The 27,571-nt window shown below is 42.3% G+C and overlaps 1 protein-coding gene across 1 annotated transcript in view; it reads left to right on the forward strand.

The window, feature by feature from the left end:
- Positions 1-27,571, forward strand: part of LOC139756468 (ras-like GTP-binding protein RhoL) — a 203,156-nt gene that overhangs the window by 117,704 nt on the left and 57,881 nt on the right. Inside the window, exon 2 of the mRNA XM_071675921.1 lies at positions 9,185-9,271. Within this exon, the coding sequence (XP_071532022.1) occupies positions 9,185-9,271 (87 nt within the window). The remainder of the gene's footprint in view (positions 1-9,184; positions 9,272-27,571) is intronic.

The raw sequence follows: 27,571 nt of genomic DNA on the forward strand, positions 1-27,571 counted from the left end.
GCACTTTCCTGCTGTTGGGTATGAGAGAGCTTGGGAAGTGAGTCAGTTGTTGTTCGCTGATGATACAGCGCTGGTGGCTGATTCATGTGAGAAACTGCAGAAGCTGGTGACTGAGTTTGGTAAAGTGTGTGGAAGAAGAAAGTTAAGAGTAAATGTGAATAAGAGCAAGGTTATTAGGTACAGTAGGGTTGAGGGTCAAGTCAATTGGGAGGTGAGTTTGAATGGAGAAAAACTGGAGGAAGTGAAGTGTTTTAGATATCTGGGAGTGGATCTGGCAGCGGATGGAACCATGGAAGCGGAAGTGGATCATAGGATGGGGGAGGGGGCGAAAATTCTGGGGGCCTTGAAGAATGTGTGGAAGTCGAGAACATTATCTCGGAAAGCAAAAATGGGTATGTTTGAAGGAATATTTGGTTCCAACAATGTTGTATGGTTGCGAGGCGTGGGCTATGGATAGAGTTGTGCGCAGGAGGATGGATGTGCTGGAAATGAGATGTTTGAGGACAATATGTGGTGTGAGGTGGTTTGATCGAGTGAGTAACGTAAGGGTAAGAGAGATGTGTGGAAATAAAAAGAGCGTGGTTGAGAGAGCAGAAGAGGGTGTTTTGAAGTGGTTTGGGCACATGGAGAGGATGAGTGAGGAAAGATTGACCAAGAGGATATATGTGTCGGAGGTGGAGGGAACAAGGAGAAGAGGGAGACCAAATTGGAGGTGGAAAGATGGAGTGAAAAAGATTTTGTGTGATCGGGGCCTGAACATGCAGGAGGGTGAAAGGAGGGCACGGAATGGAATGAATTGGAGCGATGTGGTATACCGGGGTTGACGTGCTGTCAGTGGATTGAATCAAGGCATGTGAAGCGTCTGGGGTAAGCCATGGAAAGCTGTGTAGGTATGTATATTTGCGTGTGTGGAGGTATGTATATACATGTGTATGTGGGGGGGGTTGGGCCATTTCTTTCGTCTGTTTCCTTGCGCTACCTCGCAAACGCGGGAGACAGCGACAAAGTATAAAAAAAAAAAAAATGAACTAGGCAAACTTAGTTTTGTCCAGTTCTTGAACTGGGTAGTGTGCATTAACAAAGAAATGAATTCCGTTGAAAAACATACATAAAAGTCCCTATCATTACATACTTTCAAGAAGCCAGCTAAAAGAAATACAAATATGGAAGTAAAACTAAAACAAGCAAATTTTGCTAAAATGTTGTATATTTTCGTATGGGGGACACATGGAGGAAACATGATGAATGATTTCTCATGATTTATAGCTGTGATATCCACCAGAGACCGCCTTTCACACAGGAACACCCCTTTGTTCGCCAGCTACTGCAGTGGGACTTCGTGAATTCCTGACCTTCAAATATCCTCTGTACGCGTACAATTTCCCGAACACTTACATAGTTGTCCGAGCGGTACATTAACTAATTTACGACCAGTGAAGCGCATAAACTCTACTTGATTTCGAGCAAGCTTACCCTCAGTTATCCCAGGTTTGTGTTTTATTCTGTAGCCACTTTCTTCCATCGAAAGCACATCTCAGAATCACAGTAGGTGATTCCTCTTTCCTACTGTCTAACTGAGACATTGGCACTGTTATCACCCACGTCAATGGGACGCAGCGACTTTATGCTGCTGTCATTCATCCTCACAGCCTTTTCCAATTTTCTTTCATGTTAGCTGAGACGTCACGGGCAACTGACTTAATCAAGGTCATCTCATTAACGTTATATATATATATATATATATATATATATATATATATATATATATATATATATATATATATATATATATATATATATATATATATATATATATATATATATATATATATATATATATATATATATATATATATTCTTTCTTTCAAACTATTCGCCATTTCCCGCGTTAGCGAGGTAGCGTTAAGAACAGAGGACTGGGCCTTTTTTGGAATATCCTCACCTGGCTCCCTCTGTTCCTTCTTTTGGAAAATTAAAAAAAAAAAAAAAACGAGAGGGGAGGATTTCCAGCCCCCCGCTCCCTCCCCTTTTAGTCGCCTTCTACGACACGCAGGGAATACGTGGGAAGTATTCTTAATCCTCTATCCCCAGGGATAATATATATATATATATATATATATATATATATATATATATATATATATATATATATATATATATATATATATATATATATATATATTTTTTTTTTTTTTTTTTTTATACTTTGTCGCTGTCTCCCGCGTTTGCGAGGTAGCGCAAGGAAACAGACGAAAGAAATGGCCCAACCCCCCCCCATACACATGTACATACACACGTCCACACACGCAAATATACATACCTACACAGCTTTCCATGGTTTACCCCGGACGCTTCACATGCCTTGATTCAATCCACTGACAGCACGTCAACCCCTGTATACCACATCGCTCCAATTCACTCTATTCCTTGCCCTCCTTTCACCCTCCTGCATGTTCAGGCCCCGATCACACAAAATCCTTTTCACTCCATCTTTCCACCTCCAATTTGGTCTCCCTCTTCTCCTCGTTCCCTCCACCTCCGACACATATATCCTCTTGGTCAATCTTTCCTCACTCATTCTCTCCATGTGCCCAAACCATTTCAAAACACCTTCTTCTGCTCTCTCAACCACGCTCTTTTTATTTCCACACATCTCTCTTACCCTTACGTTACTTACTCGATCAAACCACCTCACACCACACATTGTCCTCAAACATCTCATTTCCAGCACATCCATCCTCCTGCGCACAACTCTATCCATAGCCCACGCCTCGCAACCATACAACATTGTTGGAACTACTATTCCTTCAAACATACCCATTTTTGCTTTCCGGGATAATGTTCTCGACTTCCACACATTTTTCAAGGCTCCCAAAATTTTCGCCCCCTCCCCCACCCTATGATCCACTTCCGCTTCCATGGTTCCATCCGCTGACAGATCCACTCCCAGATATCTAAAACACTTCACTTCCTCCAGTTTTTCACCATTCAAACTCACCTCCCAATTGACTTGACCCTCAACCCTACTGTACCTAATAACCTTGCTCTTATTCACATTTACTCTTAACTTTCTTCTTCCACACACTTTACCAAACTCCGTCACCAGCTTCTGCAGTTTCTCACATGAATCCGCCACCAGCGCTGTATCATCAGCGAACAACAACTGACTCACTTCCCAAGCTCTCTCATCCCCAACAGACTTCATACTTGCCCCTCTTTCCAAAACTCTTGCATTTACCTCCCTAACAACCCCATCCATAAACAAATTAAACAACCATGGAGACATCACACACCCCTGCCGCAAACCTACATTCACTGAGAACCAATCACTTTCCTCTCTTCCTACACGTACATATATATATTTCTCATATATATATATATATATATATATATATATATATATATATATATATATATATATATATATATATATATATATATATATATATATATATATATATATATATATATGAGAAATACTTAGAAAAGCAAATGGATTTGTATGTAGCATTTATGGATCTGGAGAAGGCATATGATAGAGTTGATAGAGATGCTCTGTAGAAGGTATTAAGAATATATGGTGTGGGAGGAAAGTTGTTAGAAGCAGTGAAAAGTTTTTATCGAGGATGTAAGGCATGTGTACGTGTAGGAAGAGAGGAAAGTGATTGGTTCTCAGTGAATGTAGGTTTGCGGCAGGGGTGTGTGATGTCTCCATGGTTGTTTAATTTGTTTATGGATGGGGTTGTTAGGGAGGTAAATGCAAGAGTTTTGGAAAGAGGGGCAAGTATGAAGTCTGTTGGGGATGAGAGAGCTTGGGAAGTGAGTCAGTTGTTGTTCGCTGATGATACAGCGCTGGTGGCTGATTCATGTGAGAAACTGCAGAAGCTGGTGACTGAGTTTGGTAAAGTGTGTGGAAGAAGAAAGTTAAGAGTAAATGTGAATAAGAGCAAGGTTATTAGGTACAGTAGGGTTGAGGGTCAAGTCAATTGGGAGGTGAGTTTGAATGGAGAAAAACTGGAGGAAGTGAAGTGTTTTAGATATCTGGGAGTGGATCTGGCAGCGGATGGAACCATGGAAGCGGAAGTGGATCATAGGGTGGGGGAGGGGGCGAAAATTCTGGGGGCCTTGAAGAATGTGTGGAAGTCGAGAACATTATCTCGGAAAGCAAAAATGGGTATGTATGAAGGAATAGTGGTTCCAACAATGTTGTATGGTTGCGAGGCGTGAGCTATGGATAGAGTTGTGCGCAGGAGGATGGATGTGCTGGAAATGAGATGTTTGAGGACAATGTGTGGTGTGAGGTGGTTTGATCGAGTGAGTAACGTAAGGGTAAGAGAGATGTGTGGAAATAAAAAGAGCGTGGTTGAGAGAGCAGAAGAGGGTGTTTTGAAGTGGTTTGGGCACATGGAGAGGATGAGTGAGGAAAGATTGACCAAGAGGATATATGTGTCGGAGGTGGAGGGAACGAGGAGAAGAGGGAGACCAAATTGGAGGTGGAAGGATGGAGTGAAAAAGATTTTGTGTGATCGGGGCCTGAACATGCAGGAGGGTGAGAGGAGGGCAAGGAATAGAGTGAATTGGAGCGATGTGGTGTACCGGGGTTGACGTGCTGTCGGTGGATTGAATCAGGGCATGTGAAGCGTCTGGGGTAAGCCATGGAAAGCTGTGTAGGTATGTATATTTGCGTGTGTGGACGTATGTATATACATGTGTATGGGGGTGGGTTGGGCCATTTCTTTCGTCTGTTTCCTTGCGCTACCTCGCAAACGCGGGAGACAGCGACAAAGTATAATAAATAAATAAATATATATATATATATATATATATATATATATATATATATATATATATATATATATATATATATATATATATATATATATATATATATATATATATATATATATATATATATATATATATATATCCTAGCCTGAGCCAGATACCCCTTTTATCAACCAACGCCCAAGGGCAGATGAATAGTTGGGTTGAATGTGAACCGACTGCCGCAACCAGGATTCGAACTCATTCGGTAATCCTGTCTTGAGCATCTGGCGGGATGGTCTCTCCTCTCAGTCGTCTGAAGGCTGACGTGTAGATGTGGGCTATGTTTTCGCTGAGCATTTTCTGCAGCTGGAGTTTTGGATCTACTCTCTGCTCCTGTCTAGGATGGATCGTCTGTTACTGTTCTTACCTGTATGAGATGCACTATGTAGATTTCGAAATTTATAACAGTACGTATTTCTGTTTAGATATCACTTGGTGATGATCTTGTCTGGTGAATTTTATGAGTAAAACATTTAACAAGCTTAAGATAGATTAATCACAAGGTGATCATTTCAGTATAGATTATGACTGTTACATGTGATATATGATGCGATTCACAGAAGTTCAGAAGGAACTCAAATATGAACATAAAGAGAATTCATTTACGTGTGAGGGAGTGGTTGGCTTGCCAGAATCATCACCATCCTCAGAGAGGAATCCCAGGAGTCGACAGTCTTTCAGTACCTCGGGTGGTTCTTCAGGCATCCCTGGCAATGGCTTCCTGCTCCAGTTGTGTTATTAAGAAGGCGCTTAAGTTCACGTTCCTCAATAGCATTTCCATTCCTAGAGCGAAATTCAGTTGGCAGGTTTGGTTTTAGGTTACATCCGTGTTTCTTTCCCGCTAGTCTAAGTCTGATAAGGTGTCATTCTTCATGCTGTCATGGAAGCTGTTATTTGTTGTCGATTGTGCATACCAAATAGCATATCTCCACTGACCACACTCATCAACACTCGTCCAGGCCATTTCTTCTACCTTCTAGTCAGCTTTGCTTCGTTCAACACGTTCCTGACTTTGGGGATATCGTGAACGTCCATAATGATAATGGCCATAATGATGATAACTCATGTATAACCTGTACAGTAAATTCCTTGCCACCAGCTTCAAGAATCATTGTGAATCTCATGCGTCAGCGATGCCTCAGGTCTTGGATTTCAGCGTACGAATGACATGAATTAATATGATATTCAAGGGAGCTCCATACGGATCTGGAGCCATAGCTTACATAGCTTACATAGTAATATCCGCTTCTCCACGTTCATTCTGGCCATTTACAGACAGTGAGCGATCAAAGGACTCCTGAAGGAGTTTCTTGTCTGAGCCTTTCCTCAGCCCATTTCTCACACCATTTACTATACTGCTGAACAGTAGAGTGTGGGATGTTGCCATAGCGAACTGACAGTTTGTCTTATATGATCAATTTTCACCTCCATGACCAGTTGACGTGTGAATTTCATAAACTATAATCCACGGTACGTCATTGGTTCCGAAGCGACGGTGGGTCCACTTGGTTGTGTCTAGTAGGACGTAATGTGATGGTGGTCGGTAGCCCATTCAGTAAGTAGCGGGCGAGCTCTCGATACGTTGTCTCTCTTTGTAATTTGGTTGGGTTGATATATCTATATATCAAACGTCTTATAAGATTCCACTACTTCCAGATATCGTATGTTCCTGACTGTGAAATCTTGTACTTCAAATTTTTACCATAGGTAAAAGCTTCACACTCTCTTATCATTTATCACTAAAGTTCGTGTAAATCATCACATACTGTATACGGTTTAAATTGTTAATTGTTTGAATACTTCGCTGCTTTCCTGTAGCATTAGCAGGTGTTGCTGACTATAGATTTTTGTAATACTATAACACATAAAGCGACAGATGTCGCTTACTACCGCCTTTATCGGCTTCCGTTTACTTCTTGGTAAAAAGTCATAAAAACCACGATTGTCCAACAAGACTTTACTGCTCACCTGAACTGTGCGGAACTTCTGCCCAGATTCACCACATTTCAAAAATGATTTATGAGTAAGTTAGGACAACCGCTGAACTATCATATAAGTGAAGAAGTATGAAGAAAAAGGATGAATGAAATCGTGTAGGTAAAAAGGGTTGCAACTTTCTTTCAAAAACATGATCAATGAAAATTAACTAATAAAAACATTATAAAAACGGCAACGAAAAGTTTAAGACTTAGACTTTCAATTCACCACAAGCCCGTCACCAATGTGCCACATGTAGCTGGTGGCGAATGTCTTGGACGAGCCTGTCCTAAACTGACTGACATTTCCTTCGGTCAATTTCTGCCTCTTAGGAAACTACCTGTGGAAGGTCAGAGAAAGCGGTATGAGGCAACTGGGTGAAGTGAGAATGAGATGCATCAGCGCAGGCAAATGATAACTTTAGAAATGATGTGATTTCATGGCATTATCTGCGTCTCCTTAGTCACATTGACAATTTGCTGGTTATTCTCTTTGCCACACTCTGATATCTTCCGCTTACACTAACAGCCTCGAAAGGACTTAGTGGTCCCTCGCTGTCTGATTTCCTTTGTATTGCTTAGACCGTCTTACCCCAGTGGTGTGAGGGTTTAGACTAGCGTTATGTTCTCTTATGTAAATGTCTTACCTGATTCTACAGTGTACATTGCTTGAGGCTCATTCCTACGAGCTGTTCACTCCTAAAATTGTGTTAGCTAAGATGAACGTTTTCTCCGCACCATTTGTAAATGTGGTGTTAGGAGTCGCGAAGAACTTACAGTTGTGCTAATTTAGCATACCACTCACTGCTTGCAAGCAAAACATCCTGAAGGAGTTTCCTATCATTGCAAGCATACGCCCTTTATATACTTGTAAAGATAGATAGAATGTCTAGATGAATGTTTACTCTCTCTCTCTCTCTCTCTCTCTCTCTCTCTCTCTCTCTCTCTCTCTCTCTCTCTCTCTCTCTCTCTCTCTCTCTCTCTCTCTCTCTCTCTCTCTCTCTCTCTCTCTCTCTCTCTCTCTCTCTCTCTCTCTCTCTCTCTCTCTCTCTCTCTCTCTCTCTCTCTCTCTCTCAATAGCCAGAATGATTATTCGCGGATAAGATAAACCTGGCTACATAAGAGGGGCGGTCACAGGCGCAATAGGTCCAAGCTGAGTTTTACTTCTCTAAACATTTCCGTCCAGCTTCTTCAGAGAAGATGATAACTTATATTAAGAGGAAAACACAAGCCTAAGTGACCTCTGGATAACGTTTCCTGACAGTCATTAAGTTGTTTCGTGGTTGGCTGGATCTGTTCACCGGCTCTTTGCCTCCTCCTTCGCCGCTGACCTGGAATAAGAATACAGTATCCTAATTATTTTTACGGAATCTTCCGTGTTTGTTCGACCTGCCTTTAATACCTTTCTATGATATCTTACATCTGCCATTTGTTCTGCTGTCCTATTCGTTAACCCACATCCTGTCTTTCCCGTAATATGTGCGTTGACAACTGTTGCATGGAACCTTGTAGATGAAAATTAACGCATTCTTGACCTCATCTCTGTCTAGGCCCCCAAAAGCCTCACCAGCCCTCCTGCATGATGAGGTGACAACGCTCATTTCTGCAAGGAATTGACATGAGGTCAAGAATGCAGTGAACCTCGTCTACAAGGTTCCATATCATAATGGTTCCCAGTTCACACATCTAACTGAGACTTGGGCTGCTGAAAATGATCGCAGAACATAAAGCTGATTTGAGATACCATAGACATTCCGCTGCTGTTGTACTGCACGCAGAAGAATATGGAAATCTGCTGAATTGGGACAAGTCTGATATAATTCATGAAGGAATGAAATATGAGGTAAAGAAACGCGTTAGAGGTGGTTCACATAAGCTGGGAAGATGCCTTGATCAACCGATGTAGATATTTGTCTTGATTTAGATCAGTAGGGAAGGTAACAACACGTTAAAGGACGAGCAAAGGAAGATGGACGGAGCCAGTGAACTGATCCACCCAGTCAGGATGTAGCTCATCGTCTGTAAGGGAACGTCAACCTACTCATGTTTTCCGCTTATGATTGAATTCTGTCTGAAGAAGATTGCACCATACATTAGGGAAGCAGAATTCATTTGTCATTTTCTTTACCATAACCACCCGTTCTATCCTCATTTCTAACTCCTAATGTTGAAACCCTGAATACAGTGAAGGTGAATGTATAAGCTGAAAACGAAAACAAAACGACAGCACAGAATCATTATTTACTAAATCATGGATGATCATTTGTTTGGTTTATAAGAAACTAGAGCAAGAAATGGCAAACATTTCTATGACCTGATTGCAAGAAAAGGCAAACATTCTATAATCTAATTGCCGTTATTTCTATCATTATATTCTGCAGATGACCAGCATAGGACGGGTGCTGAAGATTGTGGTGATCGGCGACGGCACTGTGGGTAAGACCTGCCTCCTTATGGCCTACACACAGGTGAGAGATACCATCCCAGTGTACACTGTATCACTACACACACACACGAGGTCCATTGTGATAACACACACTCTTAAGACAAATTAGGGTAATACGTATAAGACACACTGTAACACTATACACAGGTGAGACACTATAACACTACACACAGGTAAGACAAACTGTAGTGTTACACGCAGATGGGATACAATATAACACTATACACAGGTAAGACACACCGTAACACCACACACATGTGATGCACATCGTAACACCACACGTAGGTGAAACACAATGTAACACTTTGCACAGGTAAGGCACACTGTAACACTACATACAGGTGAGACAAGCATCAGTTCCCCGTAAGGTAGGCAAAATGAGACATAATACACGTATGATGCACGTGGGTTACACTTCATACAAGAAAGAAACAGTGATCCTCTAACAGGCGAAACACTTCGTAATGCGTCGTGAAAAAGCACATCTTCATTCTACACACAGATGGGACACACTGTGTCTCAGTGTATAGAATTGACATATCGTGACGATTTCCACACATGGTAGAGACAAACCATGGCATTCAACAGGTAAGATACACAGCGACATATAGGTAAGACATGCCTCTAAAGCACTCAGTGACGCAATACGCAAGTTGAGAACTCAGTGATGCTACACACAAGTTGAGAATTCAGTGACGCTTTAAGTAAAGAAGACACACCATCGCACTTCACACAGGTGAGAGAAACTGAAATCGTACACAAAACTCGCCGGGTTAGACAAGCTGTCATAACGCGCCACAGCTGATATACCCTTGTCTTACCACAGAGATATGAGATAAACAGCCACAGATGAAAGGCACTGTCACGCTGCACACAGGTAAAGGGAAAGATGGAAAGAAAACAGGTTACCTGAGACCTGGTGGTTCTAAGACAAGGTTATCTGCCGGAGGACGGTAATATGATCGTAAATACCTTCGCTGTACTGGTGGATGTTAGATAGTAAAGCAGAAGGCTTCAGCCTGCCCAACATCACTCCCTCTGGCGCGTCAGCCGGCAAGAAAATAGCTATAAAGGCGCACCATGTTGTATGGGAAGTGTATATTGATATGGAAATTTTGTCGGCGACGATGAATGGAAGAGATAAAAAATACTTCTATCTAATTTCCGTCGCCAACACTGTGGAGGGAACATATTTTAGTTGCCTATTATCTGAAGAAAGAAAGATAATTTGAAATACGTGCTTGTTAAATTATTAGTCTTGAAAAGGCTTATTCAACGAGAAGATATTTCATGAAAGAAATATAGATGAAAACAAACCGCAGAAGAACTTTGGTTTCTTTCGAGGCTGTTTATTGTATTGGAAGACAACCTGATCGTAGACATTAGTGTGGTATGTGTAGGAAAACAACAGATGTGAAGGACAGACACTTGTAACCTCAAATAATGTAAGTCACAGACGTGAAGGTTAAGTGTTTGTCCTCTCTGTTCTAAAGCTTATCTATCATTCTGCCTTTCAGCGAACTTTAACTAATAAAATCATTCAATTCCCGTTGAAAAATGCTTCACCTCAAACGAAGTAAAACGTTTACCCGTGAATTCGTATGCATTACCACGAGAGCAATCAGGCATATGTAGCCATAAATAGTTTCTGAGATCGAGATGATCAAGGCCTTTCATAATGCTGAATAACAAATCATCTCTTGATCTTTTACCAAAATAAATCTATCACGTGCAGCCTGCGCTCATGATATTTGTTTCTCGATACGAAATCTACTTTGTCGGTCGCCTGTGCCATGTCTTCATTGTGTCTATGTTTTTTATCAAGTCGCGTGACCAAAATCAAACTCCGAGGATTATGATTTGCTGTTTTTAGTTCCTATGTACTGCTTGCGTAGCGTTAGGGCATTAGAGAATATTACACCTTATTTCTTTCTGTAATAACCTTTCATTACTCACCGGAATTAATGCTATAGCTTATTTCTTATCTATGCACTCAATATTTACACTTTAACTGTAATTCACTCGCCGTCAGTGAGCCAAGTTTATCAGTTTGTCTAAGTCAGTTTGCAGCTGCACACGTCCAGTGGTGGGGGGGACTGAAGCCATTACGTTCTCCATTCTCAGTGAATTAAAGCAAATTATCTCCCACCCTGACCACTGTGACCACTCTCCTACTATTCTGGATCTGTTCTTCAACTCTAGTCCATCCCGCTGTAGATGCACAATCTCGTCCACGATTGGTTCATCTGATTACACTCTCATAACTGTATCTATTCTAACAGCTCCTTCCCCTCCAGCAGCCACTTCTAAGCGTAAATACTGGCACTTCACCAAAGATGACTGGAATAAGTTACGTAACTTCTTTACTGAATTTCCTTGGGTGAATTACTGTCTCTTATGTGGTGATGCTTCTATCTCCTCCAAACGCATAGCAGAGATTATTCTTGCTGGAATGAAAGCGTTTATCCCTTCTTTCTCCAAGACTACCTCTTCATCCAATCCATGTTTCAACAGCTCCTGTTCTGAGACCATCCAAGAAAGGGATCAGGCATATCAGGCTCCCAATCAGATTTTATCATCACCATGATCATTGCAAGCATGGCATCCGTGAGGCAAAGCGCTCCTATTCAAAAAATAGGTCTTTCTGGTCTTTAGTTTAGGGCATCTCTAACAACTTCTGTCGCTCTACCATTCCTCCACTTTTCCGCTCTGACAGTACTATAGCTGTCTCTCCCGGAGACAAAGCAAACTTCTTTGATTCCCGTTTCTCTTCTAACTCCATCTTGGATGGCTCTAACATTCCTTTAGCCCTTGTTGCTCCTTTTACTAATCCTATGCCTCTTCTCGTAATCTCTTTTCGGACCGTCCATAAAGCTCTTCTCTCTCTGAACACAAGCGAGGCTTCTGGTCCTGTTGGCATCAGTTCCCGTGCACTGAATGAGCGTGCCTCTGAACTTGCACCTTTGCTTGCTCCTCTGTTCCGTTTCTGTTTAGAAATTAAGACTTTTTCTTCTTGGAAGCATGTATTGATGCACCCCATCCCTATGAAGGGTGGCCGTGGTGACCTCTCTAACTATCGTTCCATTGCTTTGAAGTCTACCATTCCCATCGTCTTTGAATCCCTCCTCAACTCTCATATCCTTAGACACAGCGAAACTTTGTCTTCTCCCTGACCATTAGCACGGCTTCCTTAAGAGGAGAACCACAGCTGATATTCTTTCCTATCTTACTAATGTCTGGTCATCATCCTGAGAAGATTTTGGGGAGTCATATGTAGTTGCCCTTTACGTATCGAAAGTTTTTGACAGGGTGTGCCATCAGGGTCTCATCTCTAAGCTCCCCTCTTCTGGCATCACTGCCTCATTTCGCTCCTTCATAGTTAACTTCCTCTCCGGCCGATTTATCTCTGTGGCTGTTGAAGGACCAGCCCCCACCCTACCCTTCTATTCACCAATAGCTATGTCTTATAAGGTTCTGTCCCGTCCCTTACACCTTTTTTTTTTATCAACTGTTTCCTGTCCTCCGCAAATAATCTAATGCACTCATACGCTGACGATTCAAAACTGCATTCATCTACATCTTTCAATTTTGCTCCTTCTTCTTTCACTCGATCTGTATCTCTTTTTGACACAGCTTCCTCAATAAACTCAGACTTTGACAGGATGTCTCGTCGGAGTAGACGAAATCTAATTATATATTTCTACCCATTTCTCTACCGAAAGCTCCTCACATCTCTCGTTTGTCCTTTGACAGTTCTGTAATTCCACCCCTTGACCCACTGAACACACTTGTTATTACTGTAACATCCACTCCTTCTTGGAAACCCCACATTACGGGAATAGTTAACTCTGTATCTTATAAACTGTGTGTCCTATTTAGATGTCGAAACTACTTCTGAGCAGTTGCTCCGTTTATACAAATCATTGAATCGTCCTTGTATGGAGTACTGTTCCCACATCTCGGGTGGTTCTTGCTATGCATCCTTACTTGACAGAGTTGAGTCGAAAGCGGTCTGACTTATGAATTATCTCAAGCTAGCTTCCAAACTCGACCCTCTTGCCTTACGACGCCATGTTGGTTCACTTTCCTTCTATCGGTATCACTTTGGTTTTTGCTCCTAAGAGCTGCTGGTTGTTTGTGTCCACACCACAAGGTGGACCACGCAATGCTCGGCAACTTCTGCATCACATGATTATTGCGTGGCCGTGTGCAAATCAAGGAATCGCAGTTTTCATAACTTTCTTTCTTTTACTCCTCGAAGGTTTGGAACTTTCTACTTCCCCATGTCTTTCCCAGTAACTGTGACCCGGCGCATTTCAAAAGAGTTTTTTTCATTTCTTACGAAATTCATAAATGATTTCCCTTCTCTATTTCCTCCCTTTCATAATTCTCTCTTTATTTCAATCAAGGCCAGGCCTTGATATGAACCTTTGTCTGTGACTGAAGCTTTCAACATTAAAAATTCCTGTTATACTTTTATTTCCCACTTTAGTATCACCCACGAATTTCGATATCTGAAAACGCAACTCATCACCAAAATCAATAATATATATATAAGGAACTGGGCCCAAACCTGTTCCCTGCGGCTCAACCACCATAATGTCAAACCGTTCATTCTAAGGTTGAACCATTAATTGTGGCTACGTAAACAAGTACAACTCTATCCTATAGAATGCTTTCGGGAAAGTCTAATGAGATGTTGATCACCACTTCACTTTCAATTTGATGTTGATATCATGGAATATTAATTAGATATGTCAGACATGAACACTATTGTGGTAAGGCAATCTGAGAATCATTTGGTTAGTTGGGCGATATTTTCCATGTAGAAGCTGTCTCCAATACTGGTGCTACAGTGAGACATTTTCAATTCACTGGAACTTTCCTTGTAAGTAGTGCTTTATTGAAAAGAACGATCAGGAGCTTAACTCTCATATCTTTAGCTTCTTTCACAGCTGTCAGATAGTACTTATCAAGGCCTACCGTTCCATTTAGCTTTGCTCATAACTGTCAGATAGTACTTATAAAGGCCTACCGTTCCATTTAGCTTTGCTCATAGCTGTCAGATAGTACTTATCAAGGCCTACCGTTCCATTTAGCTTTGCTCACAGCTGTCAGATAGTATTTATCAAGGCCTACCGTTCCATTTAGCTTTGCTCATAGCTGTCAGATAGTATTTATCAAGGCTTACCGTTCCATTTCGCTTTGCTCATAGCTGTCAGATAGTACTTATCAAGGCCTACCGTTCCATTTAGCTTTGCTCATAGCTGTCAGATAGTACTTATCAAGGCCTACCGTTCCATTGACGTTTGGCCCATTCAAAGCTAATGTTCGGGAAATGTATGTTAATATGCTGCAGAATATCTTGTCCCTTTTAGTAATAGGACTGAATCTGGGATGCAGGCTGCGTCTTCACTGGCAGATCCAGACAGAGGAAGTACTTCTAAATCTTTTGCCATGATTACATTATCGTAAGTCAAGTGCCCAATATCCGTGATCACTAGAGCAATGTACTGAGTAATGAATGTCTTCCTTCGGACATGACTGAGTTATTTGATGGCATTTGTTTTGACATTTTCAGAAAAAAAAAATGCTTCATGCTGACGTTCACACGACGCTATTTTGTTTGTTTGTTTGTTTGTTTTTCTGCATTTACATAACTCACTGTATCGTATTGGTCGTTTTTTCTGCTTCAGTCTCCTATGTTCTATTTTCCTCGACAACAGGCAGTTCAGGCAGTTCTTTATTGGGAAGTTTAGCTGTTTGGGGTTAATTCTGGAAAATTTCTCTCTGCTACAGATTGACACATAAGTACCTTCAACTTCTTTGAATATGTCTGTGAAGCTTTCCCAAGTTTCGTCAACTTTGTTTTCACTGATGATGTGATCACAACTTTTCTTGTCAAGAGCACTGCCAAGACCAATATAATTTGCATCCGCTAAAATCTGTTGTTTTTCCCGATTTTCATATTTACCAACATCACAAGTAGTGACGTAACTTACATCGAAAGTTATTTGTCTGTGATTACCCGTACCGAAATTATTCCTCCAACCACTGCACTGTACACAAGATCCTTATTCATAGAACTAAACATTGTGTGTAGGATTCTCAGCGAATGGTATTCAAGCACTGTCACGCAATTCTAGTTGAGTTCACTCCCGAAGCTACATGAAAGTGAATCTCCTCATTTAGATATAGATATGTTACGATCTTCCATTCATGATGGAATCGTCTTCATTACAAATTTCTGCAGACTGGTCATAAAGTCTATCGTCTGTATCTGTATCTGTATCGTCTGTAATTAAGACAACGCAAAATATTCCATGTGAAAAGATGTAGATAAAAGACATTAGGAAAACACAAACTGAAAGGGAATGACCTTTGAGCGAGATTGTCGAGTTGTGGAAGCAAACTCACTGGTCACATTGTGCTTTAGAAAGGTTGGCGGGAAAATAAGCAAGGCTATTACTGCAATATCATCCAGGTGCTATTACGTTGCCTTTATTTGAATGTGTGGGTAGTATTCACCTTGGTTTATTCTAATGACCTAGCGCTCTGCTGCTGAAATAGAAACTTTTTTTTTTTTTCCACGTTTGTATTGCATCTCCTTCCTTTTAAACGCCACACCGCATATCTATCTGGTCAGTGTGTCTGTAATAAGAGGAAATTGTTGAGATATATCGTGAAAAATATGCTCTTTTGAAAACGTCTATTGGATATTTTCAGATACACAGGCAAGAAAAACCTTACTGGCACACAAAATGAGACAAACAATAGTGCTATACAGATAAGACAAACTGTAAGACTACATGCAGATGAGACAAACACCAGTGTAAGACAAACCGTGTGGCTATGAGGCCCACTGTGATATAACCTTATATTCAGGAGAGACACAGCATATCAACACTACGTATATGCAGGGGAGATATAAAACTATATAAGGGGATACATTATAACATATCACTATATACAAGGGAAACACAATATAATATGATACAGGAAGGACAGACTATAATATGAGGATATTTATATATAGGAAAGACACCATACGATATGACACTATATACATGAGTGACTCACCCTGATAGAACATTATATACAGAGGAGACACACCCTGATATAATACTAAAGATAAGACACACTATCATAAAGAAGTATGTGCAGGTGAAACACACCATGATATAACCATATATACAGAGAAGACACACCATAATGTAAAGCTATATACATGAGACGCACACTATGATATAGCACTATATACAGCGGAGACACACCTTGATATACCGTTATATACAACGATGAACACACCATGATGTAACACTATACAGGGATACACACCATGATGTAATACTATACACAGAGGAGATACACTATGATAAATCAATCCAGTAAGACAATCGCGATGTTAAATTGAGACAAACTCTCACACTACAGATCAAAGACAAAGAGAAAAGATAAAGTGACCTTTTCCACAGGTAATCAACATCCTGAAATAGATTTGAATAAGATGTGTCACAACACTGGTAAAACATCATGACATATTGTACCCAGATGAGACTACTACGACACTATACACAAGTGAAGTTCGTCATGAATCTGTGCCTAAATGTAACACATTGTATCACTCCACAAAGGTAAAGCCATACCTTACATTATACACTGGAGAAAGAAGGACGCTGCAACATTACACACGTGCGATACCTTATGAACTGACATACAGTAAAATTACACCAGATGAGAATGCATTGTGAAAGACGACACAAAGGGGGAAACCCCGTCACAGCGTGCGCCGGGTAAATGCACTATGACAATACCCATGAGGGAAACTTTTGACGCTATGCACTGTAACAGAACAGAGCCGTGCTAGGTTAGGTGGGACACTGTGGCTATTCATAATGTATGGTGCAGTATACTTGGGTCAGATATCATGACGCCCTCTAAGAGTGTGAGGTTATCTTCCTTCCATATGTGAACATTGCGTCGCTAAAGACAAGCTAGATGTGTTTTAACAGTGTGCAGAAATGAGACTGTTGCAAGGAAGAGCACTGAAACTGTCATCTATCAATCTTTTTTTCCTCAAGATAGATAAACGATTAAGAATTGATGATGACTAGCCTGACTACGATGTTAGTATATGATACAGCAGACGAGGGAGGGAGTCATGTTGGGGTGTCCAGGTGGGTCACGAGCTGTCCTCGCTCAGCTAAAGTCTAAACCTCGAATGATAAGACAGACGCCACGGTTGTGAGAGCCAGCAGATGAAACGGCTGTGAGAGCCAGCAGACGTCACGGTTGTGAGAGCCAGCAGACGCCACGGTTGTGAGAGCCAGCAGACGAAACGGTTGTGAGAGCCAGCAGACACCACGGTTCTGAGAGCCAGCAGACGCCATGGTTCTGAGAGCCAGCAGACGAAACGGTTGTGAGAGCCAGCAGACGAAACGGTTGTGAGAGCCAGCAGACACCACGGTTGTGAGAGCCAGCAGACGAAACGGTTGTGAGAGCCAACAGACGAAACGGTTGTGAGAGCCAGCAGACGCCACGGTTGTGAGAGCCAGCAGACGCCACGGTTGTGAGAGCCAGCAGACGCCACGGTTGTGAGAGCCAGCAGACACCACGGTTGTGAGAGCCAGCAGACGCATGGTTCTGAGAGCCAGCAGACGAAACGGTTGTGAGAGCCAGCAGACACCACGGTTGTGAGAGCCAGTAGACACCACGGTTGTGAGAGCCAGCAGACGAAACGGTTGTGAGAGCCAGCAGACACCATGGTTCTGAGAGCCAGCAGACGAAACGGTTGTGAGAGCCAGCAGACGCCACGGTTGTGAGAGCCAGCAGACACCACGGTTGTGAGAGCCAGCAGACGAAACGGTTGTGAGAGCCAGCAGACGCCATGGTTGTGAGAGCCAGCAGACACCACGGTTGTGAGAGCCAGCAGACGCCACGGTTGTGAGAGCCAGCAGACACCATGGTTCTGAGAGCCAGCAGACGCCATGGTTGTGAGAGCCAGCAGACACCATGGTTCTGAGAGCCAGCAGACACCACGGTTCTGAGAGCTAGCAGACGCCACGGTTCTGAGAGCCAGCAGACGAAACGGTTGTGAGAGCCAGCAGACACCACTGTTGTGAGAGCCAGCAGACACCACGGTTGTGAGAGCCAGCAGACGCCACGGTTGTGAGAGCCAGCAGACGCCATGGTTGTGAGAGCCAGCAGACACCACGGTTGTGAGAGCCAGCAGACACCACGGTTGTGAGAGCCAGCAGACGAAGCGGTTCGGAGAGCCAGCAAACACCGCGGTTCTGAGAGCCAGCAGACGAAACGGTTGTGAGAGCCAGCAGACACCACGGTTGTGAGAGCCAGCAGACGAAACGGTTGTGAGAGCCAGCAGACGCCACAGCTGTGAGAGCCAGCAGACGGCCAGGGTTGTGCGATCCAACAGACGCCACGGTTGTGAGAGCCAGCAGACGCCATGGTTGTGAGAGCCAGCAGACGCCATGGTTGTGAGAGCCAGCAGACGCCATGGTTGTTAGAGCCAGCAGACGCCATGGTTGTGAGAGCCAGCAGACACCTCGGTTGTGAGATCTAGCTCCCAAAATTACGGATGTTTTCAAGGCTAGATGGTAATTTGAGAGGGACTCAGAGACTTGATTACTTATGCACAAGGATGTAAGAAGAAGAGTTACCGGCAAGCAATTTCGGAGTTTGGATATTTAACTGTTTTTGTAACACAGTCGGGGCTGCTCGGGAACCCTACCATATTTGGGCGTAAAAAGCTTGTGTGCCAAGTCCAAACAGGAAATCCCATAGCTGGAGTTACGTCATTTTGACGTGTGTGCTAGTTAATGGTGAAAGACGTGTTGACATGCGATTGATTTGGTGCATTGTAACAATGTGGTCATACATTTTGAATGAAATACATGTGCATAGTGTTAACAATGCTCAAGTAAAGCTAATATCACCGGGTTAATTACCATTGTGGAATAAAGATAAGAAAATACCCGACATAATTCTTGAAAGCCTTGAGTTAAGCAGTGATGAGTCTAATGTAAATGGTGCAGTACGGAGGTTATCACGAGATGAGGTAATGAACCTAATTGGTGTCTGACGAGGGAGGGAGTTATGAAACGACGAGGGAGACAGAATGACAGGAGGTGGGAATGGAGAGTGAGGGAGAGAACAAGAGAAGAAAAAGACAGAATAATGGAGGTAAGTGAAAGTGCATGGGTAATCATAATGAAAATAACAGAAAGGCAACATTTGGGAATAACATCATACAGAATTGAACACACACACACACACACACATCGCTGAACCTGTCCCCCGTCTCAGATCAACACCGGCAGCTCATAATGGCAGTTTGGCAATAACCTGCTGACACAACCCCGTCACAAGGCGATCCTCCTCCCAGACGCCCCTCCACCACGAACCGCTGCTCGTTATCGCAATCAACTTGTTCCAATCAAGGCTCGTACTGACAGACACATATAAGATCAGTCCTATACCTGCCGTGTGAACTTAATCAACAATCCATGAACAAGTACACAGCTATGCAAGTGAACAGCTCAGTTTCCTGTTAGTTAGGCTATGTGGCACGTCAGCCACTGTATTACCGGAACTATCCACCGCTCAATGTTCAGTCAAACTCATAATGTATAAAACATAACATTGACTCGGTAAACATCCTTTTATATCTACCACCCTGACTATGTAGGTGTATCTCACCCAATTGTTTATCCAAAGTGTGGAAATATCCAGCTCACCTCAATCTTAAACTCTTGTATGATTAGTTAACTAGTAATTATCATGACTTCCTAAGTCTGTAATATCTGTAAATCCTCAACTGTCTATTTTCAGTTAAATGGCCGCACACATCCAAAAACCGTTATTACTTTTTTCATTTATCGATCTATCTATTCATTTATCTATCCAAACACAAACACACACACACACACACACACACACACACACGGCAAAGTTAGTCATTTCAGGAAAAGACTGATTTGTCCAGAGTCTTGCACAATGCTCCTCCATGAAAACATATCGGTGGTCGGTACAAATAGAACAGAAGCAATGACGTCTTAAGCGTCTTGAAATATGTAACACACAAGCCTTACCCTACACTGGGGATCTCAGTGGCTGTGAACGCGCAAACGACTATTCGGTACAAGGGAACACTGATGACCCTACCAGACAAGAGAAAATTGCAAAGGTCAAGAGTTTCGATGTACCCTATAATACTGGATCCAGAAGTTTCATTTGATGACAAGAGATTTGTTTGGGTCAAGAGGGACTTCGTAAGGGGCAGAGAGGGAAGTTGGTGTCCTAATAAGCGGAGGAGAGGACCAGAACAAAGCTGTCATCACCGGAGCAACGTACAGGTAGGTGGAAACGTAATGTGGAAGAACCAATAACATAATCGAAGTATTGCGGATGAGGACGTAAAGCCAGGATCTGTCACCAGGACCCACGCTGCAGATCTTAGTGCGGGAACGCACGCACGAATGTCTAAGGATAAGATCAAACCTGGAGAGAAGGTTAAGCCTTGTTCTTTCAATTGCGGGAAAACTCACAGTGCCGGCTGGACCATTTGCATGTTAGATGAGGCCGCGTCTAAGAATTGCCAATCAACGGAATTATGCAGTGAGCGCAGTGGAGGCACACAGAAATATGCCAGTGACAAGACAGTGGAGCTCGCGAATGGTGGAGACGGAGACTATTGCAACGCCGAGCAGGGAGACACAAGAATGAAAAGGACAGCGCTTACGGCGGGATGGGTTGTTGATGTCCGCGAATAATCAGGATGATAAGCAAGTGGCAGGAGAGACTTAATCATAAATATGAACAAGAAATTCTGGGGAGAGTGGTGCGTAGGGTGTTTTATCTCTTGCAAAACTTAGGTAAGCGGATAGAAGTGATAAGAAGACAGTGATAAACAAAGAAAAGGAGAGTAAATTTGTGAATGAAGTAGAGTTAGAGAGGAAGAGGAAAGTGAAGAGTCAAAGATATTGATGAAATTCAGTTGACAAAATGATTACTGAATTGAAAAAAAGAGAAAAGTAAAGGATTTGGTAGTGTATGGAATAACAACAGCGAACTCTTAAGTGTTGGTAAGGTGCAAAGATGGTAATAAAGAAAAACTCAAGGTGAAATGAGGGATTGTCCTGGAAGAATGAACTATCCTCGAGGAAAAAATGATTGGGAAGGATAAGCAACATAGCAGTACTGATACTGGATTGATGTAGGCTTGAAGTAACATCCCGGAGTGTTAATGGTCCACAAAACAAAGTTAAAGACTTACACGACTTTACCTTTAAAGACGAGACTGGTTGGATATAAGAGGAATTTCAACGTACGTTACAAATTCCACACCGGTTGAAGTAACTGATAACCTAAGCAAAGAAGGAGGAAGAGAAAGCCTGTGGACAAATACGTATTTCAGAGAAGTGGAGCTGAAGACAGCAAATATGTTCTGAAGTGTGTTTTGAACTCAGTTACTTTTGTTCCTGGACTCGATTCTGGCTATAGGAGATCTTATGCTCAACATCCAAGGTCAGAAAGGAACAGGGAGTTAATGATAACAGCATAAAATTCTTGTAGTGTTTACATGGTCACCCAAATCCATAACTCTCTTATGGAAACTCACGTCAAACGAGGATGGCTAAATCATGCTTGTATGGAGCCACGTGGGTCCTGGAGGGATCTCTCACACTCTAATGAAGTAATGGCATCATCGTCTGTATGTTTATATGACTGGAATGAATAAGTCGGAAACTACATCATGGATAGGCTTTAAACGTGACAGATATTGAGTCTGAATAAATAGCACAATCGAACACTTTTCTCGTGTAACATTTCCCAGAAGGAAAAAAAAAACTTTTTTAGTTTATATACGATTGAGCAAGTGTTTGTGTAGACTGTTCGACACAGACCACCATGGTCAGAGACCAGGCAAACCACCATGGCCTGAGCGATCAGACAGGCTGGGAGTCTGAAGACAGGACCTAACCTCGGGTAGGGGGTGGGTGTCGAGTGGGAAAGGCGTGCTGGGGATAGGGGTGAGGGAAGGGCCTTGTAGGGGCTGAGGTCTTTGGAGAAGGTGACCAGGCGCTGTATTGAGGTCTAGGGAGAGGAAGGCTTTTAGGAGGATAATGGAAGCGCTGGTAGTGCAAGGGGTGGGGGTCGGTGGAAGGGAGTGCCTTGCAAGGGGTTGGGGTCAGGAGAGGGGAAAGGCCGAGCATAGAGAGGAACTCGATCAGAATCATTAAGGAATTCCAAGGTGTGGAGCCTCGCTTAATTGCATCTTTGTCTAACGTTTCCTTTATTTCATTAGCCGTAATGAAATACGTGAAAATGTGGCAACCGCGAGGCGATAGTTAATTTCAAGAGAGTTATAAGATAAACAACAAAATCTGCACGTCTGAACATCTCTAGATGAGACTACAACTTTCCTCCATTACGCACATAAAATCATCCGACTAATAGAAATGTGTCGGCTTTAATCAGAGCATTTCTTTACCACCGTCATCCTTATTTTACTCTTTCAGTGTTTCATTCTTCACTCTGATCGCTGTAGAATGGCCGATGAAATCCACCTTATACTTGTCCGAAGATAAAAACATAAATCCAGCTATGAGAACTGACTAAAAATCATCTATTTCCACCTCAGAAACATCTTAATCTTTAAATCTTCACTTTTACACGATTCTATAACAGATTCCACTGTACGGTTATCAGGAAAATCCTTGAATGTGATTTAGACTTAAGTGAATGAATAGGTATTAACTCCACCATCCCAAAGTAGACATCATTTCTACCACTCAGCGTCTTCTTAACAAATTCTGTCAAGTGATGTGTGTTCCTCAAGAGATTCCTTTTCAGAGGAAGATGACCGAAAACTTCCCCAAACTGGGAAGATGTTGTTATACAGGATGGTTCAAAAAGGCTTTTCCAGTTTTTTTAGATGTCATTACTGAGCATTGGATCATCAACAATGGAACTTCATATCATCATGTAATGATTACGTTCTTTTATGTTTTTATCAAGATCTTATACTAGCAGTTTTGAATGATGGGCGATAGGCAAGATTTAGCGGCATTTATGGAAGCGAATGACCCATTTGTTTATAGATAGGTATCATGATAGTAATTAGACACGAGCTCCTGATGGGTATCTAATTTTCAGTTTTTCGATAGCTATCTTCCGTAGGAAAATATGACACAGTAGTGTCTCATAGGTAGAACAAGGCAGGACATCTCCCGAGATGGAGGGAGGAACAAATCATCCTCAGAGGCTTGGACAGACAAGGATAGAAGGCGGTGGAGGCAGCCGACATTTTACTAGATGATAATACCATAGTAGCAGGGAGTTACAGATGGGCTACAGCGATCGTCAAGCTAATAGGTGGAGCTTGGCCGAATACAAGCGGGCATGCGAGACGAATTAACCAATCAGCGAGCACCATGCCACACCGGCCAGTACCTGACCCAAGAGCACTTAGTATAACCCGTGTGAGAGGCAACTGTGTCAGCTTATCCTTCAGGATTTTCTACTGGTCTCTGGGATGAGATCTATGAAGAAGAACCGAGCAGTAAGGGCGAGGATACCGAAATGCACATAAGTAGATGGATATGCAGGTTTTCTATTACATGCTTCAGATGAATTGAAAAAAAGAAAAAAAAAATATATATATATATATATCTTTTTTTTTTTTTTTTTGCTTTGTCGCTGTCTCCCGCGTTTGCGAGGTAGCGCAAGGAAACAGACTAAAGAAATGGCCCAACCCCCCCCCCCCTACACATGTATATACATACGTCCACACACGCAAATATACATACCTACACAGCTTTCCATGGTTTACCCCAGACGCTTCACATGCCTTGATTCAATCCACTGACAGCACGTCAACCCCGGTATACCACATCGCTCCAATTCACTCTATTCCTTGCCCTCCTTTCACCCTCCTGCATGTTCAGGCCCCGATCACACAAAATCTTTTTCACTCCATCTTTCCACCTCCAATTTGGTCTCCCTCTTCTCCTTGTTCCCTCCACCTCCGACACATATATCCTCTTGGTCAATCTTTCCTCACTCATCCTCTCCATGTGCCCAAACCACTTCAAAACACCCTCTTCTGCTCTCTCAACCACGCTCTTTTTATTTCCACACATCTCTCTTACCCTTACGTTACTCACTCGATCAAACCACCTCACACCACACATTGTCCTCAAACATCTCATTTCCAGCACATCCATCCTCCTCCGCACAACTCTATCCATAGCCCACGCCTCGCAACCATACAACATTGTTGGAACTACTATTCCTTCAAACATACCCATTTTTGCTTTCCGAGATAATGTTCTAGACTTCCACACATTTTTCAAGGCCCCCAGGATTTTCGCCCCCTCCCCCACCCTATGATCCACTTCCGCTTCCATGGTTCCATCCGCTGCCAGATCCACTCCCAGATATCTAAAACACTTCACTTCCTCCAGTTGTTCTCCATTCAAACTCACCACCCAATTGACTTGACCCTCAACCCTACTGTACCTAATAACCTTGCTCTTATTCACATTTACTCTTAACTTTCTTCTTCCACACACTTTTCCAAACTCAGTCACCAGCTTCTGCAGTTTCTCACATGAATCAGCCACCAGCGCTGTATCATCAGCGAACAACAACTGACTCACTTCCCAAGCTCTCTCATCCCCAACAGACTTCATACTTGCCCCTCTTTCCAAAACTCTTGCATTTACGTTCCTAACAACCCCATCCATAAACAAATTAAACAACCATGGAGACATCACACACCCCTGCCGCAAACCTACATTCACTGAGAACCAATCACTTTCCTCTCTTCCTACACGTACACATGCCTTACATCCTCGATAAAAACTTTTCACTGCTTCTAACAACTTTCCTCCCACACCATATATTCTTAATACCTTCCACAGAGCATCTCTATCAACTCTATCATATGCCTTCTCCAGATCCATAAATGCTACATACAAATCCATTTGCTTTTCTAAGTATTTCTCACATACATTCTTCAAAGCAAACACCTGATCCACACATCCTCTACCACTTCTGAAACCACACTGCTCTTCCCCAATCTGATGCTCTGTACATGCCTTCACCCTCTCAATCAAAACCCTCCCATATAATTTACCAGGAATACTCAACAAACTTATACCTCTGTAATTTGAGCACTCACTCTTATCCCCTTTGCCTTTGTACAATGGCACTATGCACGCATTCCGCCAAACCTCAGGCACCTCACCATGAGTCATACATACATTAAATAACCTTACCAACCAGTCAACAATACAGTCACCCCCTTTTTTAATAAATTCCACTGCAATACCATCCAAACCTGCTGCCTTGCCGGCTTTCATCTTCCGCAAAGCTTTCACTACCTCTTCTCTGTTTACCAAATCATTTTCCCTAACCCTCTCATTTTGCACACCACCTCGACCAAAACACCCTATATCTGCCACTCTATCATCAAACACATTCAACAAACCTTCAAAATACTCACTCCATCTCCTTCTCACATCACCACTACTTGTTATCACCTCCCCATTTGCGCCCTTCACTGAAGTTCCCATTTGCTCCCTTGTCTTACGCACTTTATTTACCTCCTTCCAGAACATCTTTTTATTCTCCCTAAAATTTAATGATACTCTCTCACCCCAACTCTCATTTGCCCTTTTTTTCACCTCTTGCACCTTTCTCTTGACCTCCTGTCTCTTTCTTTTATACATCTCCCACTCAACTGCATTTTTTCCCTGCAAAAATCGTCCAAATGCCTCTCTCTTCTCTTTCACTAATACTCTTACTTCTTCATCCCACCACTCACTACCCTTTCTAATCAACCCACCTTCCACTCTTCTCATGCCACAAGCATCTTTTGCGCAATCCATCACTGATTCGCTAAATACATCCCATTCCTCCCCCACTCCCCTTACTTCCATTGTTCTCACCTTTTTCCATTCTGTACTCAGTCTCTCCTGGTACTTCCTCACACAGGTCTCCTTCTCAAGCTCACTTACTCTCACCACCCTCTTCACCCCCACATTCACTCTTCTTTTCTGAAAACCCATACAAATCTTCACCTTAGCCTCCACAAGATAATGATCAGACATCCCTCCAGTTGCACCTCTCAGCACATTAACATCCAAAAGTCTCTCTTTCGCACGCCTGTCAATTAACACGTAATCCAATAACGCTCTCTGGCCATCTCTCCTACTTACATAAGTATACTTATGTATATCTCGCTTTTTAAACCAGGTATTCCCAATCATCAGTCCTTTTTCAGCACATAAATCTACAAGCTCTTCACCATTTCCATTTACAACACTGAACACCCCATGTATACCAATTATTCCCTCAACTGCCACATTACTCACCTTGCATTCAAATCACCCATCACTATGACCCGGTCTCGTGCATCAAAACCACTAACACACTCATTCAGCTGCTCCCAAAACACTTGCCTCTCTTGATCTTTCTTCTCATGCCCAGGTGCATATGCACCAATAATCACCCACCTCTCTCCATCAACTTTCAGTTTTACCCATATTAATCGAGAATTTACTTTCTTACACTCTATCACATACTCCCACAACTCCTGTTTCAGGAGTATTGCTACTCCTTCCCTTGCTCTTGTCCTCTCACTAACCCCTGACTTTACTCCCAAGACATTCCCAAACCACTCTTCCCCTTTACCCTTGAGCTTCGTTTCACTCAGAGCCAAAACATCCAGGTTCCTTTCCTCAAACATACAACCTATCTCTCCTTTTTTCACATCTTGGTTACATCCACACACATTTAGGCACCCCACTCTGAGCCTTCGAGGAGGATGAGCACTCCCCGCGTGACTCCTTCTTCTGTTTCCCATTTTAGAAAGTTAATACAAGGAGGGGAGGATTTCTGGCCCCCCGCTCCCGTCCCCTCTAGTCGCTTTCTACGACACGCGAGGAATACGTGGGATGTATATATATATATATATATATATATATATATATATATATATATATATATATATATATGTTTCTCAACGCTACCTCGCTAATGCGGGAAATGGCGAATAGTATGAAAGAAAGAAAGATATATATATATATATATATATATATATATATATATATATATATATATATATATATATATATATATATTCTTTCTTTTCTTTCATACTATTCGCCATTTCCCGCATTAGCGAGGTAGCGTTGAGAACAGAGGACTAGGCCCTTGAGGGAATATCCTCACCTGGGCCCCTTCTCTGTTCCCTCTTTTGGAAAAAAAAAAAAAAAAAAAAAAAAAAAAAAAAAAA

This window comes from Panulirus ornatus, chromosome 22, assembly GCF_036320965.1.
Source record: "Panulirus ornatus isolate Po-2019 chromosome 22, ASM3632096v1, whole genome shotgun sequence".
Classification (NCBI taxonomy): Eukaryota; Metazoa; Arthropoda; class Malacostraca; order Decapoda; family Palinuridae; genus Panulirus; species Panulirus ornatus.